Source organism: Achroia grisella, unplaced genomic scaffold (assembly GCF_030625045.1).
Source record: "Achroia grisella isolate CSIRO2021 unplaced genomic scaffold, CSIRO_AGI_Agris_v1 utg204, whole genome shotgun sequence".
NCBI classification, from domain to species: Eukaryota; Metazoa; Arthropoda; class Insecta; order Lepidoptera; family Pyralidae; genus Achroia; species Achroia grisella.
Genome location: NW_026712703.1, coordinates 1,901,484 through 1,923,181, shown reverse-complemented (window position 1 = coordinate 1,923,181; position 21,698 = coordinate 1,901,484). Strand labels below are relative to the sequence as shown.

Genomic DNA, 21,698 nt, shown 5'->3' with positions numbered 1-21,698 from the left:
AGCTCCACCTATTTCAGTCGCCAAGCAGTTTGCTTTGTAAACTGTGTTTTGGTTCTACTGAGCAATGAAATTAAAGGATAACAGGCATGACATCTTAGTCATCTGCAATGGCACGGCTTATAGGCGCATAGGCGACGGTCACCGCTCACCATCGGGTAGGCTGTTCTTGAACTTAACATATATTTTATTTGATTAATTATATATTTATATATGTAAACTTACCCCTTCGGCTTCGGATTAGTATTTGTGGACTTCGAACTTAACATTCTAGTAACACTGCATGCTGTCTGTGATCGTTGTAATGAAAATGCACAGTCTACCTTAGACTTTATATCTTTAAAAGATTTTGTTTTATAGTCGTTTTTAATATCTAATGAATTTTTTTTAGATAATATCTCACGTCTTTCCATCTTTTTTACTATTTTTGGACTACTTTGTACACTAGCATCAGCATCAGTTTTCCTGTTTGCTAACATTGTTTTTAATTTACTTGGCACATCACGCTTAGGCATTTTATATTTCTTCAAAGTGAAACACCGTTTTTCCTCTTTATTTTTATCAACAGTTCTGACATCTTTTTCACTATTTATAGAATTTCTTTTGCTAACATTTTTTGGAGTATCTTCTTCGTTAACAACGTGTGTTAATACTGATTTCTTATCATCTAATGTTTCATTAAGTGGCTCAAAATATGCATCAACATTTCCAGGACTAGTATTCTTCTGACTGCATTCTGATCTAGTCGATGGTGTGGAACCTTCTGGTGACATATCATCAATTACATTTAGAAAAACAGGAGACGACCTATGGTTTTCAAAGTCTGTATATACTCCACTAGATTCCATACACGAATCATCATTCCTATTCACCAGTAGAGGCGGATTTCCATTTGCATTCTTTCCTCCATATAATGCTCCATCAATAACTTGGGCTCTACGATCTCCTCTTTGCATGTGGTCATCCAGCCCATCAGCATCGCTCTCTGTAAAAAAATCTGAGTCTGTCATAGGATCTGCTCTTCTAGTTACTGGTACATTTTGCCAGTCCATTTCTAGAACATCTTCACGCTGCTCTATAGAATGGTCACCTCCCCTACTTACTGGCCTTGACATTTCGCCATCACCTTGATACCCATCTAAACTTGTTATACTAGTAATACTCGTGATAAAACTATTTGATACTTTTGATGTTTCCATTGACTTAGGATAATCATTTTTACCGTCTGAATAAGTTTGAGAATCGTGCAAAGTAGAGGCAGAAAACTGAGAGTACGTACTTATTTCACCATGAATATCTGAGCTATCTAGTGGTAAATCTTCAGGAGAAGGTGTTTGATCAATTCGGTTCGTTGTCATATTGTTTTCATGTTTTGAATTTAGAGGTATTTCTAAATTTATTGTATTTTCTGCTATGGAACTAATAGGTTCTAAAATGCTACTGTGAATCGAAGGCATAAATTCATCATCAACCAAATTTGGAACATTATCATCCTTAGGTAAATCAGTTTGGTGACTTTCTGAATTCGCGTCTTGTACAGAATTAGAAACTGAGGATTCTGGTAAACTATCTCCGGGTTCTGTATTTAAACATTGATCATACAACTTTCGATTTGAATAGTCAAAACATGTCAGGAAGTTAGATCCTTGGGTACTTATTTTTTCTATATTTGGAAGTGAATTTTGAAATACATTACACTTTTTATTGTCAGTGTTTATGCTATCAAACCCATCATTCTGAATAGTAGAGGCTGCTGAATTACTTTCAGTCTTATCGGTTGAAGGAGTGTCCCCATTATCTGGTGATATTTTATTAGATTCATTAGTACCACAAAATATTGGAAGACCTTCCACTGTAGGAGAAAAAGCATTTTCCAGATAACAAATATCATCCATCTGATCTGGAGTTAAAATTCCTAAGCTATCATCTAGTGAATTCTCTTCATTAGTTCTACTTATTGAATTGTCATTGGGGCTCAAATTAGAATCAAAATTTCGTGAATGCATGTGGGATTTTAGTTGTAAGCACAGATCGGACCTCGAATGTGTGTTAAATATTTTTTTTACTGGATGGCTGATTTCATTTTCACATGAATATTCAAATTCTCTCATTGGTTTGTCATCGAAGTTCAAAACATTCGGTGATCTGTCTGAATTATTATCCGAAGTGTCTTCAGTTTTTATATCAGTATTTTTTGTTTTTGGGTTCCAAACATTTAAATCGGTGTTTTCTTCACGTGATGTAGAAGGATCAGCTTTGAGATCAAACAAAAGACTGTATGGTCCTGATTCATCTTGATCTTTGTCATCAACTAGTTGTTGGGTAATGTCATTAATTAGTCCTTTTGTCTTTTTGTCCACATTTCTATCTTGCTTTCTCGTTATCGCATTTAATTTTTCGCGTAAATCCAAAATTCTTGGATTTTGTTCCACTACCTTTTCTAAATTTAAACTCATTTTTGGTATTAGAGATGCATAGCTTTTAGAAAATATATGTTCCTTTAGTCCTGTTTTGGGAATCTCGTTAACATTTTCAGAGTTTGCTAAAATACGTGATGTCCTTTTTACTTCAACTTGATCCAGTGAGTCTAAACTTTTTATTTTGGAATGATTACTGGAATAAATCCCTCGTAGTTCTATAGATCGTACTCTACCATTTTTATCCACAGGAATCTGAAACAAATTATATCTAAAATTAATAAATTGTATATGGTTACAGAGTGTAATCGTTACACAGTGCCTTACATAATTAAAATATTTTAAATGTCTTATTCAACAGTACTTTCGGGCACGTGTCTAACTACTGCTACTACATTACCTCAATATACCCGCCAATTGCTCATCACGGTTCACAGCACGGTCACGCATGGTGATTTCAGTGCATTTATACAGTTGTATAAATTATATAGTATACGTGCTTCGTATACATAGCTCGTGAATTGATACTGCATAAAACGAACGTGCATTTCATGCATTATAATGTCAAGAGTACCTAATAAAATTCTATTGGCGTCTACATGTAGCCATCTTATCGTATTACTTACAAAATTAAGTAATTTTTTGTCATTAGAAATGCCATAAAAATAATGACTAGTAGCAAAAATGTCACACGTGCCAATGTATGTAATTTCAACATTGTTTTCCTAATTGTATATGAATAAAACTCTCGACGAGATGAACGAGATTCATCTCTGTCTATCCGGTCCTAGCATGAATATGTATTACATGAGATAAATTGTATTAATTAAAATGAAAATGCACTATTTCATTGCAGTATTAAGTTGATAAGCAATTTCATTCATTATCGTATTTTAGTCGTCGATGAGAAAAGAACACACTGAGAAAGACAGATATCAATCAGAGCGCAAAATACTGATTATACACAATAATAGGAATTGTCGTGTAAAGCAACTGAATCATTGTCCCGACAGAGAATGCAATCGACTCTTCTCATCCTCATTTCAACAGGGATGCCAACCATAGGAGAAACTTTGTATACATTACTAGACTTGATCTTGAATTGTATACAAAGATTCTTCTTTGACCTTGGTACGAGTACATATTCATACTTATACAGGTATGGCACACGAAAATTGATTTAAATACTGTGATATACAAATGCCCTTATTGATTTTATGTTCCTCTTTCGGTGCCAATTTTTAAATAGTTACTCGTATATTTAAAATTATTTGAACTATTTTATTTTAAAACATAATTAGATATTTATTAAGTACATTGTACACAACTGTACACAATATGTTTATATTAAGTAATTTACGTTAAACGTTTTGATTTTATCACTTATCTTATCAAAGGAAATAAACACGGCGTTATATTTATCACGGAAATCCTTAAATCTAAATAAGACAATATATAGATATCAATGTACATACATAGATAGATGATAGATGGTTTCACTATTATTTGTCCTGTTTCTACAGTGTTCTTTTCGTAATAGGAGTTTATGAATTATGGCTAATATTCTTTCTATTTTGTTAATATTACTGTCTAGGTATAATTGTTACTTTTTGATGGCAAACTTACTGAGCGTATTCAAATAAAATTTGATACATAGCTAGACCATACCATAAATTAATACGTAATATTTCTTTTAAATCACACAGCAATACTACGGACTACAGTCAGCTATAGAACTTCAGTTAAAGATATACAAAAATAACAAAGTATGATTTTTATAATTTAATAAATATTTTACAATGCGTGAGGGAAAGTACACACTGACATCAGATTACTCCATACTTTCCAGCATTTACAAAAAATAGAGTTCTTTATCGACTGCCTTATGTTCGTATAAGTTAGTTATTACTAGTTTTATAGTATTACTAGTTATTACATTATAAAAATATTGTTTAACAGAACTTGTTTGTGGCATTGCACAATCACGTACTCGTTTATATTAAGATTAGATTACATTTAGGTACTTGTATTACAATAATTGTATATATAATATATATTTTTTTTACATTTTGTCTAATAATGTCTTATTATGATGTTAATACTATGACATATTACTAAGTGTTAACATTATAGATATATTAATTAAGTAAAGTATAATTCCCCTACACTACTAATATAATTGAATTTTATTGCTATGCAATCTTAATTTAAGGAAGGTGTTACATATGAATGTGGATGATTATAAGGGTAGAGGAAGACCGAAAAAGAGATGGATTGACTGTGTGTAAGATGATATGGTAAGAAAGGAAGTAAATAACGAGATGACTGCGAACATGGATGAATGGAAGAGAAAAACATATTACGCCGACCCCAAATAAATGGGAAAAGGAAGAAGCAGATGATGATGCAATCTTAAACTTAGACTTACACTGACCTAATAAGTAGTTACATAATATCGATAATTGTTTAGATATTTATTTGTACATTTAATAAAACAACTATGCATAAGCAATTATGTTTGAAGGGTTTAAATTGTTCTCATATTGTAACTAGATGTATCTTCATAATTAATGTGGTCATTGAATTTGGGATTAGTTTAAGCACTGGCAGTACTTTAATAGTAACTGATAAGCCCGGCTTGACCTACTAAAAAACTAAAGACAGTAGCTACATTATTTAGACAGTTTTATTAGAAATATTAACTTAAAGCCTACGTATCTAGAACAATATTCAATCATTCACGAGGGCTATTTGGGTAAAACTTACCTTCTTTTAGATCCTTATGCACTCAATACTGTAACCTATTATGCACCTAGCATTTTAATTGAAAAAATACCAAGATCAAATTTTAATAATAGTATTCTTGAAACTGTACCTTTCTAAACTAAACTATCGTAAACACGCATAACAATCACAAAGGTTTTTTTTAAACAGATTAATAATTCTATCATATCCTGCTGTAGTGGGCTCACAGCAGGTTAATGCACGCATGCCTTAAATCACCAAATCACCGTGACGGCGCCGACGACACCGAACCGCGAAAAATACAGGTTTTTGATGTGATTGATAAGATACGACATAGACACTACACCTCGTAGTCGACTTAAGTACACGTAAATTAAACAAGGTTATGTGTAGGTACATTATTTGAATTAGATATTAAGTGTTGAAGGAAACCTATGAGTAAAAAATTGTTACATACAAATTGCATAAATGTAGTTACTAATAGGTGTATAATATGTGAAGAGTATTTAAGTGACAAGTAAGTAACATACCTATTTGCTATTTAAATATGAGAGGTCAGAAAACCTGTGACAATCCCTGCATAGGATTTTTTAGGTAGGTATAGTTAAATAGACCGGCAGGCGCTATGAATTTGAAAACCCGAAAAAAGGCTTTACCAAGTAGAGCCGCAATAGTAAGCATTTGCCTGATATGGCCACCTCCCATAAGGAGAGAGGGGCCCACTCGTATACAAGAGGACATAATGGCTTGTCGTGATGATAATAAACATTTCAATTGAACACTGTCTATTCTTTGATATAATATAGTAAGTTTCTTAGGAATCAGTGCAGATATTTTTTCTATTTCCTAGACAAATAGCATAATTCTAAGTTTCTGGAGGTTTTAATAAATATTAGTTGATTACAATTTAATATTTATTCAAACTTACATATGAAACCTTTTCTAAAATATATTGTTGCAAGTGTACATGACATCTCTTTCGATGATTATTTTGGTTATTTTTGCATTTGCCTAAACTTAGTCACTATAGAAGCGTCATGATCACGGATAAACTGAGGAGTAGTAATAGTAAATTAAGGACAGAGGTATATATTTGACCTTATTTTAGGATTTAGGATATTAGGACTACCTCCTTATAATAGGTAAATGAATATCTACCTTCACAGGTCATTGTTGTTGCTACTATTTAATCCCGTGATTTTCTTAATTGTATAAATAATGACCAACTCAAAAAAGAGTATGTCAATAGAAGATATTTTTGTTGTAGACTTAAAGCAAAAATGTCATATCCCTACTCTAAAATCTTCCATTAATTTTTATCTGTTTCACAATCATCATAATACTTTTTTAATTAACCTTAACTTACAGTTACTTAGCACTACCTGAAATTACTTGTTTGGAAAATACGTGAGAACGTTCTTTTTATAATTCCGCGCAAAACCTGACTAACGAACTGTTATATGGCACAGTAATTATTATAGTCGTATAAGATCGTGCGAATATCAAATTAAACAAAACAATAGCTTTAGTAGACTGATTACATGAATAGAAAAACACCTAGTTACGACATTTAATAGCTCCGATTATAAAAATTACAGTAGAAATAAAAATGTCATTATGGCTAAACTTAGTCGATATTTTTAAAAACTATACAAGATAACTGAATAAACTTATTATCTCTTCTAATACAAGTTCCTTTAATTCCCGCACAATATCAGTCCAGGTAGTTATAAGTATAATATTATTTCAGCAACTTTATGTCTCTACAATACCCTTCATTTCGTTTAGCTCTTTAGAATCCAGCAGGGTGAGCTTCTACTATTAAATCTCAATCTCTATTAATTTAGGTTTACTAACCTGCTTACTAATTTAAACTGACGAAAATTGTAGCCTTATTAACTCACAGTTATAAACTACGATGTACCCACTCTAGCACAGGTGGATAAGTAACTTAAAATATTAAATTCTTTTATACATAATCGAACGTAGTAATTATATTTTATACGTAATATATTATGAACAGGGTATAACAATATATGATAAACAAATAGTAATGTCTCTTTGAGTTCTTCTTTTATTATTATTTATTAAATGCGACTTGGGGGGGTCGCTTTTCGCAAGTGCAATTATGATAAGAGTCTAAATTTTTTTAATAAAATACAGCTCAAATATTAGTTGATAATGTTTATTTTTTATACGTATTTGAATTTGTTCAGCGATTAATATATTTCAATTTCATTTTAGGTAGTAATATATGTAATATATCCTATTCCATAAGGACACCTATTGATCATAATCCTTTTATTGTTTTAGTAGATGAACCGGGTACGTCAACTTCTACCCCGGGAACCTCGGATGAGAGACTGTAAAAATCATTTAATTAGGCATTACCTATTTCCAACACAATCAATGGGCCATTATCAAAAAGCAAGGTTACATTGGTTAATCCGTGTATTATTTTTTCTCCGGACCGTGCGTTTGTATAATGAGATATTATCGCTTTTCCTATGTTTTTTACCTGTTTTAAATGTCCTCTATTATGCACCTCTATTTTTCCCACTAACATAAAGTCATAAAAGAATACAATAATTAAATCTTGATTTCTCTTTAATTATTTATTACATATTTTTCATAAACTTAATTATCTAAAACTAGTTATATACCGCGGCCAGTGGAATTGGGATAAAAGTGTTATTGTTATCCTAGAATTTGTATATCCCCCAGGACTCCAACTTTAAAATCAAACTTCACTGCACAACTTTTTATAGATTTACAATAACAACTAAATATTACAAATTATATATAATCTGTCTAAAGACATCAATCTTGTCTATAGCATAATAGTTACTTATCCACTCTAGGAATAGAAAGTATTACCAATTAGACAGTAACGTTATTTGCTTGTGCTATAGGTACCTATATGTGAATAGATGACGGCTGGTAACTACGTAACAACCAAATTACTAAGTAGTTATCAAACATTAACGAAGTCGCGATAACCACAGGAAATAGGTAATGTTATGCAATGTTAAAAAGAAATCGATGTTCTACTAAACACATACAGCATATTTCAATGAACTACGATTGCATCAATCATTATTGATACCCCAGTTAGAACAATAAATATCAAACACTCGCTATTAATATGATATACCCAGATGCAATATAAAACGTAAACGATTCAGGCATTATAATTGAATACAAATCTTAATCACTAAAATTTGTTTTAAAAACTTTTAGGTACCTGTTCGTAGACATCATAATTATTACATAGTATAAAACAAAGTCGCTGTCGCTGTCTGTCCTGTGTATGCTTAAATCTTTAAAACTACGCAACGGATATTGAAAAGGTTTTTTTTATAGATAGAGTGATTCAAGAGGAAGGTTTATATGTATATGTAATAAAACATAGTACACCCGTGCGAAGCCGAGGCGAGTAGCTAGTATAATATATGAAAAAAATATATACATATATAAAGAAGTAATCCGTAATCAGAGAAAACTTTTTATAATTAAAAACAATAGCTAAATAAAATTTCTACATAAATAGAACTACTAACTTACCTTCTTAATCTTAACTCTGAAGTTTCTTTTTCTTTGTTCCTCGCAATCAATATATTGTTTTTATTCATAGCAACAACAAAAAATATGAAACTGTTAATAACTGGCTTGTAATTTTATGTACTCAATCCATTATCATAGGTATTTGAAATTGTTTCTGTAATTCTGGTGTTCTACTTTTCATTTTATGTATGCTCACTTATGAAAACGTTTTTATTTTAACGCTACACAATATGTTTGTAACGGTTATTATCTGGCATTGTCTATAGTAGGTTATCATTGATATAACTATTTTAAATAAACTAATTAATAAATTTTATTCATATTTGATACAAAACAAGTCTTTGATTCAAAAACTTCATGAATAGTAGAGTTTTATATGAATCTAAGTGTATTATATAGCTAGTAACTATTTGTCCTGTTTAACCTATTTCAATAAATGCATTGTTTGTTTCAATTGGAGTGACCTGTATGACAAGATTGTATTAGTAATTGCCTGAAAGTGGTAATATTTATTGAGGTGTTGATCAGTTTATAGCTGTCAACTGTAAATATCAAATTAGCAATCACTTACACAAAAAAACTGTTTCATAAAATTATAGGCACCTAGAGTATGTAGATATGTTTCAAAAAAATATTTTTTTGCTACATAACTTTGAAGCTTCCCATTTCAAGATGAAAGTTACATTCTCTGCAACAAAGGTATAGTAGTTCTGCAGTAGTATACGTAAGAATAAAATTAAGTCAGGGTATAAGACTGTTTATTAAACTGGCAGTCGCTGGCACTGGCAAAATGAAATGATATAGTGCAGAGTAAAGTATACCGTATAACAGAGCATACAGGGATATACTTTCATACTTTGGCCTGAAATCAAAACTCAAGGTGTCCATAATTAGGACCATTTTCAATACCAATTCATTGGTAGAAACAACACAAAATTCCTACTTTTACCTGATCTTTGATCTCACGGCATTTAGACTGGTACCAGTTACCTTGAATTTAATTCAATTAAAATTCCGAACTCAGAAGTACGTGTTCTTATAATCTTTTCAACGATACAAGCTATTTATGTAGTATCATTAATTGCCAGATATTTCCGTAACTAAGTAAGCACACCTTTAACACTAGGAATTATACAGCTCACGACCGATATAAATTAATTAAAATGGCCAATACCTGATACTGCTAATTGAATTTGTTGGCAATATCTATCTCTGCCAATTGATATGGTATCTATAGTGTAACCAAATACGTTAGATACGTTTATACATAAATAAGTATTAGAAATTACTTCATCTATGCTCGTAATTGCAAACGCTAATATATAGGTACTTATTTGATTATCAAAATATAAGTTACCTCAAATTATTAATTGTACACTGTAATCGTATATGATTTTATTACGTGTTGAAATTAAATTTAATAACAATTTAAATAAAGTGGCTATTTAAGGATTTAGAACGTAAGTACATCTAAATTCTTTAAATAGGAAAATATCAGCAAGGAATAGTCAGAACACGTTTTTGTAAGAGGTTTTATTGTGGTTTAATGAATAAAAGGGAAAAATAATAAAACAGTCGAAAATTTACTTGATAGTTGCTTGAAAAAATAAAATTGAATACAAATTGCAGTAGGTATATATGTATATCGAATAACTTGATACTTAGCTGATGTAGCATATATACCGGTCTGCATCGTGGAAGATGGAGTATGGAGTAGTCACGATTTCGCAACATAAATATGAATAGGTAGCGAATTTACATTACTCTGTATTTTCTAACCTAATACAACACAATAAGATTTAAATTCAATTGATTCTTTAATGTATACTGCAATAACATCGGTAATAAAAAAAATAAGAACCTCATCCTTGTTAAATATGAAAGGTAAAATACGAGCAAAACCATGCAGTTAGAAGGTTAAATAGTACAAGGTGTATATCGTGTATGTATCATAGTTTCCTGATTACTATAATAGTATCTGTAGAAATAACAAAGTTTGTATACCTACACTACGTCACTGCCTAGAGAACGAAGCTTAGTAAAATTATTTGGGTTTTGGTTTGGGTATTTACATGGGTCCACTTAATATTATAATATTACTGTACACAAATATCTGATATCCGATACGAGGGCCATAGTAGGTATATATCCTTATGCATGATTGGCAAAAATGTTACTCCAGCATAAGGGTTAGTAATGCAAGTTCGGAGAACAACTTCAGCTGAAGTGAACTAACAAGAAACTCAAATGGTATTAGATATATATATCATTTTTATATTATTATTTTTGTTTAATTAGTTTCAATCTATTGAGCCATATGCTTGATTACCACCACCATGGTATAAATATGTATAATGCTGCCTAATATTAGGCATATTATATTAAACCAATGTGAAGTCAGAATTTATTTATTTATTTTTTATTTATTGGGCAAACACTTTTATAAAACTAAATAAAACAAATATATAAAACAATGTTAAAATATTGTTCCACAAAAATTCAACTCGAATCTCCATCACCTGGAATTAATCATCACGAATAAACACAATAAATAAATTCTCAAAATATTTCTTACATATTAATGGGCTCAAAATAATACAGTCAAATTGAGACCCTCGTTTTTGAAATCGGTGGAAAATTTATATTTATAAGTAACAACCTCATTGAACTCTTAAATGTCAGTTACAGTTTAGTATTAATTTATGCAGCGTACTATAATACCGACAATGATAAGCATTTATGCAAAATACTCGTATTTTACATAAAAACAATATCTACCGTCGCATATTCAGGTTGCTTGCGGTGAGGAGATAACAGTAACATATAAAACAAGAGCACAGTAAACTGATATTGATGTTGAGGCTATGCGATAGTTAACTACTGTTAACATTGTTTGATATCTTAGGAGAACTATTTGATAGACTAGCAAATACAATGGTTATGCACGCGTGAGTATCCATTTAATTGCCTACCTACTTACACTGACATGACTCCGGAATCCGGATCTCGTTAGATAGTCGTACATGAATTAAAAATTACTGACCAAAGTGAACAATACTAAAAAATTTTATGACCGCAACACAATTTATACAGAATTTACGAAGATATGACGTACGAATTTATACACTTTTAGCAATTTCCTTCCTTCGGTTGTAAAATTATCCAATTGATTGTGAAGGAAGTACCACACATATGGGTCAATATTTCTACAGTGTACCATGCCGAAAGTCAGTTATATTGACAGCTTTGGTGGTCCAGCGGTTTAGCACATCGCTTTCTATCCGATGGTCGCGGGTTCGATTCCTCGCCCGGTGCAAGCATTTGTATTCATGAGTTTGATATGATTGTTTGTATCGGCCTGTGTTTGTTTATTGTGTGTTTTCTATGTGTATTATGTACATATAAACTGATATAAATACTTATATTTACAAAAAATCTAAGTATTTATATCAGTTGTCATAACACAAAGTTTTGCTTACCGTGGTACTAGATGGCGTTGTGTTAATTGCCCAGGGTTATTTCATTTATTTATTTATTTATATTGTTCATGAAACTGACAACGTTCTGTTAGGACAAATGTTGTAATTAATTTATTGATCTTTATCTACAAACTAATAGTGCATAAATAAATGAGTGCTATTATATTACACAGGTGCGTACAGTCAGCTTCATATAAATATTAAGAAACAGTGTGATTAATAATAGTTCGCAATAGGTTTCATGCTTTACGGTTTTTTTCTTTTTACATACATATTCAGTTTTGTATCTGTAATACATGAAATAATCAGATATATAAATTTATAATAAGTAATATGAATGTGAGTAATTATGTAGGTGCAATATAATGCTATGTTACCTATGGTATGTAAAATATTTGTTACTCATTTAGTTCTGCTATATTGCAAAAATCAAATATTGTTACTCAAGACATGATGTTTGAAAATTAATAAAATACCGGTCGATGGATCCGGTTTTCCAGTCGTATTAATATTTATCCAAGGTTTTTTATACCGTATCGATTGTTCCAAAAACAAGCTTCTATACACTTCGGCCATGCTTGCAATCTTGCAACACGTTAGCGCAACTAGCAAATTCGATATTTTATAACTGCAATTAACACGACAGGCTGTCCAGCGAAATAACAAAACTTGTCATGAAGATAATAAAACATACTACTACTGTGGTATAACGAAAATACATTTTAAGTAGGTAAATACTTATCTACCTACATGAAGAAGCCGATCCTATCACTTGAATTAGTAATGTACATAGGTGTGTGTGTATTTACGCGTACTAAAATGATCGATTATATTTTAATTAACTTGGTTTATTGCTTAATTCTCAATAAATATCATTCATTGCTGCATAACCATGTCCTGGTGTCGTCTTAGTAACTTTAAAATAACCATTTTACATGCTAAATATGACTTTATATGGAAATTACTGTATTAAATATTAAAATGGTTTCCTTTCAAAACTAAATATCAAACCTTCAACTTCAGTCAAACATTGATATTTCAATAACCGGTTAATTTTTTTGGCTGCAAGCCTATCTTACGTATAAGATTTGCGCATCCCGTCATCACTTACAGAGCAAAAAATGGCAAACGCGATGCCAATGACCCACGGAAGATTTCTCACAATGACGAAAGCACTACATCTGAAGTAACTAGGCAGGTTTTAATAAGATATTAAGTGAGTACCTAGATTCAGCTTGGAATTCTATAAAATAACAAATGTAACTCGTAATAAATTCATACCCGAAATATAAATAAATGTATTATGTAGACGTTTGAAGTATGTAGACATAGATAATGCACAATAACAGAAATGTGTAAACAAAACAATATGCGGTTTTTAAGTAAAACTAATACTCCTGTGGTCTGACTTTATAATCATTTTTGGTCTAACGCGAAGAAATCCTTATCAGATTTAGACTTAGAACGTCTACACATACTTATAGAAATTGATCATATGAAATATCATATGAAAAAAATTATTGCTTTACTACATCTTTATTTTTTTTGTGATACCTATTACTACTTGTTACATCACCAACCTATACAGATATTTTCTATTGCCTAAAATAAACAATTTTATTGTATGCTTATTTAAATAGGAAACAAGCTGACAGTCCACCTGATGATAAGCGGTAACTGTTACCTATATGCATGCACAGCACCACCACCAAATTACATATATTGTCATCCCTGTAAACATTCGCAATACAATACGTGAATTGAGAATACTGACTAACAAACTGAACCGACATTAATACTTATTAGGAGTAGCACAGTACCTGGCTAAACATAAGTACTACGTGTCTAAATAATTTGCTCTTCGATATTTCTAATTATTGGAGTACAATAATATGATGTACTATCTGTTCCGGCGGTCGCACGCGCATGAAATTTATAGCCTGTGTTATTCTAATTATACATTAGAATAACACAGGCTATAAATTTCATGCGTGTGTTATTCTAATGTATAAGCTATATTAGAGTAAAGTTTCATTGAAATCCATTCAGCACAAATAGCCATCCATCCATACTCACAAACTTTCGCGTTTATAATTTTAATAAGATAATATTAATAAAATTGACTACTGCTTCATTTTATAAATAAATATGACATATAATTATGGTACCTACTCTTTGTGACGATACTGAAATATGAAGATATATATGTACTCGTATTGAGAGTGTACAGAGTATACGCGTTTTAATACGCCGTGAATGGCCATGACATCAGACAATGAACAACGCGTAGAGTAACCAGCACTTTAAATAAATATAGTCACATTATGCATCAATCTGAATTCACTACATACTACAAGCATTGAAGCCCAGCTAATGTGAAAATAAATTACAGCTAGTTATCTAAGTAGAACATATATATGTAATTTAACTATACATAGATAATAGACATGCTGTGGGTAATGTGTGAAGAACGAAGTTAATAAAAAATATTAATTGAAATCAATAAATTAGTGTAAACTTTTAATAAATTAAGTAATTATTTCATTGCGTTATTTATTTATTTAATGTAGAAATAATTATGTACTATATATGATAATATTATTGACAACTTTATGGATTAATATAAATATATGTTTACTCGAATAATGCGTTAAGTTGGTTGTATAAAAATTTACAGCAACAGGCTACAGGCATATATCTAAGTAATATATCTACCCGTGTTTCTAAGCCGGCCTTTATTATCTATTTCAAAGCCGCTTCGTTATCCTTTATAATTGTATATTATCAATAGCGAGTGTTAATTTATTTTTATAAATGTCTTACAGTATCCCTAATACCTAATAAACCGATTTTGACTATACCTTACATTACTAAAGTTTAGTCCCCGTTCCTAGACCAATATTGTCACTATTTAGTCAGTTTTTAAGACAAAATCTAAATTTCACAATATTCAAATAAAAATGACTGGAAACCTTAAATAAGAAACGGGATTGGCAGTAATTGGGACGTTGTCATTTTTATCAAAGGGTTATCTTATCGGTCTTACAACTATCGATAACTTGTACAATCCTTTATATGAATTATATAGGCATGGGTCACTACAGTTTCTAGTATATGACACAGCCATTATTTTATGTAAATAACATAAATAATAATAACAATAACACAAATGGGTTCAAAATGGTTGAACTTAAACTAGCACCGTACTAATTCTAATAGAGATAATAACAATTAACAAGAATGGTAAAATTTGTACCAATATTGTCAAGAGGGATTTTTTCATTTTTTGTATGGTTACTTGTAATAGAATTATCCATCCATTCAAAAGACTTATAATAATTCTTCACCATAGACAGGTACATCATTAGAATGTACCTACCAACATAAACTGTACTCTACATAGTTATCGTCGCCATATACATACATGGAGCCGGTCAGCAATGTTTCTCTGTTTGTACAAAATATATTAATAATAAATTGTATACCTATTTAATAAATCGTGATTACCAAGTTAAAATCTAGTGTCAATAACGATACTAAAAAAGTAGGATTTGTACCAAAGCGTCTCATTGAATTAAACAGAAACCTTATTTTAAGTAAGTTGTATACCTACCTACGTTTATAGCACTTACTTACAAACAAAAAAAAAATATAACACAAAAACGATAAAAAATGTATAGCTAAAATTTTGATGTTTTTTCTGTGTAAGGCAGTAGTCGGCAGTACATACATTTGACGTCTCATAACATTTTGTTTGAACAGCTTTTGTAAATTTATAGTCGTTAGAATTTAGGTACATTTTATCACCTAAATCACCAATACTAACAATCCCCTGTCACCATTCGGTATTAGTATCCAAAGTCGTCCTGCTGATAGTCCGCGTTGATCTGATAAATTAACGCTAACCCAAACACCCCCTGTTTGGGTCAGTAGGGCCGATACTTGAGAGAAGACACGATCCTAACCCGACACGACTAAACGTTCGTAGAACATATTGTCTACTTACCTACCTACCTACGCCAAATTGAAGAATTCGTGACTGTTAATTTACATTTCCTAGTGTGGTTATATCTTATGCTTATTGTAAATTGTTACGTGTGCAAAGTAAAATTGTAAATTATTCTTTGTTTATATTAACAGAAAACGAACTGACATGTCGTTTCATAGAACCCTAGCAGTACCGACCTATCAAGTCCAAATTAGAAATTGATATATATACATAGTAAAAACAGAAACCAAGGACCTATATAGGTACATATTGTTTTGCTGGCGTTGATCATCAGTTAGCATATAATACAGTATATTCGTACATAGGTACCTATACCTATACCTATACCATAACTGTAATTACACAGCTATGGTATGGTATACTTGATACTAATTACTATCAAGTATCTAATCCGATTAATTTGCATCTGAATAGAAAAAACATTACTTCTCTACCTATCATTAGATACAATATGTAAGTTTCGGAACTTCTTTAGAAGAGTAACATAAATGGCGACGATGGTAACCTACCTCAGTGAAATGGCATAATTTCACGATAAGTAGTTAAGTACTTGAACATTAGTCAGACGTAGTTGTTACTAAGTATGTTTCGGATCTACATCAGACAACGATTAGATGTGCCAACGTGATAATATCGACATCGAAACCAGCATTAATTAGAATCGTCCTTGACAATGATTTTAACAAACTACCTCCATCCATTCAATCGTTTGCTATCCCCTCTGTTACTAAATAATGATTTGTAATACTCACCTTCGACATTATCGTCGAACTCACTCCAATCACAGAACACTTTATTCACTCTTCCATATTTCAGTGCCCTTTTTTATTATTGGGCGTCCAATGCTTGTTCGATCAAAGGATAATTAAACACGGAAAAATTCGTAACGCATTTTTGAAGCGCCGTTTCACGGCGAACGCCCGATCAATACTGTTGGTTAGTGTCGTAGTCTTTGCCGGTGGATAAGGTAAAAAATACTGTAGAATATTACAATACGCGTGCGCGCGCCGACTGTTGTTGACTGACATAGCGCATGTGTGCGTCGGGTGGAACGAGCGCCACAGCCCCTGCTTGCCTCTTGTTCAAGTAGAGGTTGAATCTACTAACGATCAACACTTTGAGCAATACATAACACAGATGATGAGTGACCACTAACGCACTGTAACAATTGCAAATCCATTGCATAGCATTCATCCATTGCACTGATTACTTTGATACTTACGCTTACTAAAATTATTAACGAAACTCAGACATAAAAACAATTATGTGTCTCACATTAATGCAATTTTGAGAAAAGACTTAGAAAAAAGGAACTTCCTGTAAGTAACCTGCCTATACAGGGACACTTAAGGTCATCGCTTCATCCACCTTACGTAGTTCTATATCGCATGTTTTGGTGTATTGGTATGATATTGTCACTTTCTTCCTCATGGATAAAATCTTGGTATCACAATAAATGAACAACACCAGTTGTTCATTTATTTATGTTACCCCCAGGGAAGAGATTGTTCGTAGTGCGAATATTGCTAGCAATATCGACTTCCACGCGGTTGCACCTAGAAACCCTTGTGATAAATTCGACAAAATGGACTGACTGATCTAAGTTTATCAAAATCCTATGGTACTCCACTGATACCCTCCCAGCGTTTAATATTAGCATAGGCTAAACCCACCTACGCTAACAGTATACACTGGCGGGAAAGAAGTAATGTGGAAACCGATTCACAAGTATATTAATTCTTTTTTTTAAACAATAGATATAGGTATGTGGCGACTACAGGTATAATAGAATTAAAAAAAATTGTAGTAAATACGTAAATGTAAAATGTGAGCCCCATGGTCTATATCTACATATCTATGTAGTGGTTTATTGAATCTAGCCGATATGAAAAAAAATATTACGGGTTTGTTTTCCTCGGTGGGATATTTTATAGTAGCACCGATAATTAATAATTCATACCGTTTATTACCGAAGTAACGAAACATCTCTTAAGTAAGCTAAAGCTTCTCAAAGCAAATTAAAAAAACTATTTTGTAAATAAACAATTGAGAACGTGTTGCACAGACACGTATCACTAAAAAATTTATTTCTAGGTAGGTACTACATATTTATCTTTCCATGTTAAAAAATCTATAATTAAATACTATGTTACTAGTAAATTAAAAAATAATTGTAAAAAGCTTTTTTCAAAATAACTCGATAACGGTAAAAATATGAAAAAAAAATTAAATAAAAGTTATAAAGAATAAAAACCTGCACAAAACAGATTCTTTTCATTTTTTCATTATTTAACCCATTTTTCTATTTTTTTCATCCCTTTCTCGTTAACTTAAATCGATATACTTAATTAGATATTATTATTCACGTATTTACGGACTTACTTCATATATTGCGCCAAAACTGGCCAACCATTATGTTTAACTTAAAATTTTACTGGACTAACAGGAAACATTGACATAAACATTAAAATTTATTTAAATTTGTCAATTTTGGTTCAAACTTCAATAATAATTTGATATGAAGTTTTGCGTTTTGCGTTCTATATTTTAGATTCATGTGACTAATTATTTATAGGAGAAATATATTAAAAATGTCTGTCTCTCTTTACAATCATTTGCCTAACAATATAAAATTGTTGAACGAGCGAGCTTTCAAATTAAATTTAACCAAATGGCTATTGGCACATTGTTTTTAAAGTGTCATAGAATTTATGGAATATAGTAATTTAATGCATAATCTATAGTAATTATATATGCCAATAATTCCATGTGACTAATTGATTGTAAATGTTATCAACAAATTATACTTACTGGTCATAAAATATTTTTTTAATCATGTTTCCTCAGTAGACTGGTAGATCGAAGCTACTTTATAATAAACAAGACGGCTATTGTTTATTCCATATCCGGCATATGGTTGTGCCACTAGCACTCGATCGATCTATCTTAGTCTTGAAGGTAGATCGAAATCTGCACTAGGAGACTGATGCAAGCTAAAATGGTAACTTCATTTCAATGGGGATACTTAGACGAAGCTCAGTGCTGATGTCATAACCATATCTCAAATACCAAATCGTTACCGAATCGTGGAGTACATAGATCAAAATTGACAAACAAGTGATTACTTGCTCAATGGATCTGTCATATCACAATGACTACCACTTGGCTGTATGGGCTGAATCCTTTTATCTTTCTCTTAAAAGGAAAAACCGAAACAAAAAAAAATGACTACCACTACTCGACTCGGCGACATGTGTCCACAAAGTCAACTGTCAATGTCATTGGCGAAATATGTTAACAGTTTATGTTGTACTATTAAACTGTTATTATTATAGTTAACCAATAGATAACTATGATTTTTACTGACAAAAATTTTGATGTTGAAATTTTGAATACATATTAAAAAAGCATAGTTGTCCTGTCGTAGTAATTTTGATTCGTAATATTTCTATTTATTTCGTTCTAATCAGTGAACTTATTTTATTATTATACATAAGTGATCACATATTTATAATTCAATAAAACTACAATGGTCAATAAATTGCTTAGTGTTGAAGATATTTTGCGTTATAGCAGAAAAAAACCAAGCCGAAAAATAGATATGGACGCAATATTACCCTTTTTAATTTTACCCATTTTGTTATTAATAGCGACGATTTCCCGTGCTACCACTATCATAGTTATGGTAGCTATAGCAATGGGTACATCGTACGTATTATCCAGGCCACGTCAAAAAAACAGGTATTAATTCGTAAATGTTATAATATAATAACATATAAGTATATATATATTCATATTAGCTTAAATTGAAACAATTTTCGAAATTTGCTACCAAAACAATTATAGGAATTTCATGTTCCATTCAATTATTTCAAAGGAATAAAATAATATAGGTACTACCAAAATTTCTTCACTGCATGTAAATTTAGATACCAAGGCAGTAATAAATAAATTAGTCCCTTATGGTACCTACCAAAGCTTACTGTGACCTATGTATATTGTCATCTATATACATTATTATATTTAAGACTATACTAATTTTCATTATTTTTAGATCACCATTTTTCTATTCATGGACATTATCATCTGGCTTATATTTGTTCTTAGTATTTGAAATTGGAGTATTAGGATTATTGGAAGTGACACAACTGGAGAATTTTATATTTCTAATGTTATTCATATCTACTGGTTACTTCTTTTATAAAATGAAAACTGTTGGAGACTTTGAACTTACTGCTGGATCTTCAAAAGGAAAAGAATATAGGTAGGTTTTAAGTAATTATGGTATATAGTTTCTTAGATAATAATATTAATTTAATTTTAACAAAATTACCAATACTGAATCTAATATATAAAATATTATATTATCTATGTAAATCAAATAATGCATCACAAACTATGCTGAAGATCATCATTACCAAACTATTAACTCTCTGAGGCATTGTTTGGGAAAAGTGTTTTACTGCATTATTTTTGCAAATAATGTGTATAACTAAAATATTTCAGTCCTGTCCTAACTGCAGATTCCTGCTACTGCCGGATATGTCAAATTGAAGTAAATGATATGTTCTTTCACTCAATATGGTAAGTGCGCTATATTCCTAAGTGATAAAATAATTCTTTACTCCTTTAATTTGATAGTCTTGTCATTTTAGGTGGGATTGCTGCGTACTGAAACTTAATTATGGCTATTTCCTAGCTGGACAGTTCCTTGCATTTGCCACATTATTGTTTGGAACCAACTTAGGTCTAACAAGTGTTTGCCAACCTTTTATATTATATGGCTCTATACTCCTGCCTGAAAATTGTGATGATGTATATTATGAATTCAAGTAAGTAAAAAACATTGGAAAGTATACATGCTTGATTTTTGTACACAAATAATGTATTTCAATTTATTCTATTCCAGTTTGGCCCTTTGCTTTGTTTCCTGTGTATATGGAGTGGGATATCTTATAGTTATATTAATAGTACTACTTAAACAATTAATCATTTACATTCCAATATATAGTGGTAAGTATAGCAATGTATTAACCTTTGTTAGTAAAGATATAAGTATACCTATATCTTAATTTTTCTGATTCATTTTTCATTTTTCAGAACCACAATGGAGAAAATTAGTTAATGTATTTAATGTGTAAATCAATTTCTTATTATATTAGACATTATTATGTAACATTTTTTCTGAAGGATTATATCCTTGAGAGTAATTGAATATCCTAAAGTTTTAATAATTATATACTTTGTACATATCTACTGATTTTTAAATAGGTTAATAAAAATTCTTTATATGTACTAAGATTAAAGGAAGTAGTACTATAAAAATGAAGTTATTATCTATCCAAGACAATCTAGTTAATATATTTATTGTATCATTTAATATATACAATAGATTGTAAGCCTACAATAATTATGATCTATGGAAAGTTAGTAATTAGTACATGTAACTGTTACTTCTAGTCATTTTCAATAAATTTATAGCTTCAT

At 30.9% G+C, this 21,698-nt stretch overlaps 2 protein-coding genes across 2 annotated transcripts in view; one reads left to right on the top strand and one right to left on the bottom strand.

The window, feature by feature from the left end:
• The window catches only part of LOC131841951 (uncharacterized), an 87,681-nt gene extending 70,457 nt beyond the window's left edge, over window positions 1-17,224 (bottom strand). The window contains exons 1-2 of the mRNA XM_059190360.1: window positions 16,964-17,224; window positions 223-2,669 (exon numbers count right to left, since the gene is read on the bottom strand). Coding sequence (XP_059046343.1) covers window positions 223-2,669; window positions 16,964-16,972 — 2,456 coding nt within the window. The 5' untranslated portion in view covers window positions 16,973-17,224. The remainder of the gene's footprint in view (window positions 1-222; window positions 2,670-16,963) is intronic.
• A 2,251-nt stretch (window positions 17,225-19,475) lies between these two features.
• On the top strand, window positions 19,476-21,430 carry LOC131842044 (palmitoyltransferase ZDHHC23-B). Its single transcript, XM_059190477.1, has 6 exons — window positions 19,476-19,952; window positions 20,266-20,475; window positions 20,718-20,795; window positions 20,867-21,043; window positions 21,121-21,224; window positions 21,312-21,430. Exons 1-6 carry the CDS (start codon window positions 19,741-19,743, stop codon window positions 21,350-21,352), a joined length of 822 nt encoding a protein of 273 aa, XP_059046460.1. The 5' UTR covers window positions 19,476-19,740; the 3' UTR covers window positions 21,353-21,430.
• The last annotated feature ends 268 nt before the right edge of the window (window positions 21,431-21,698 follow it).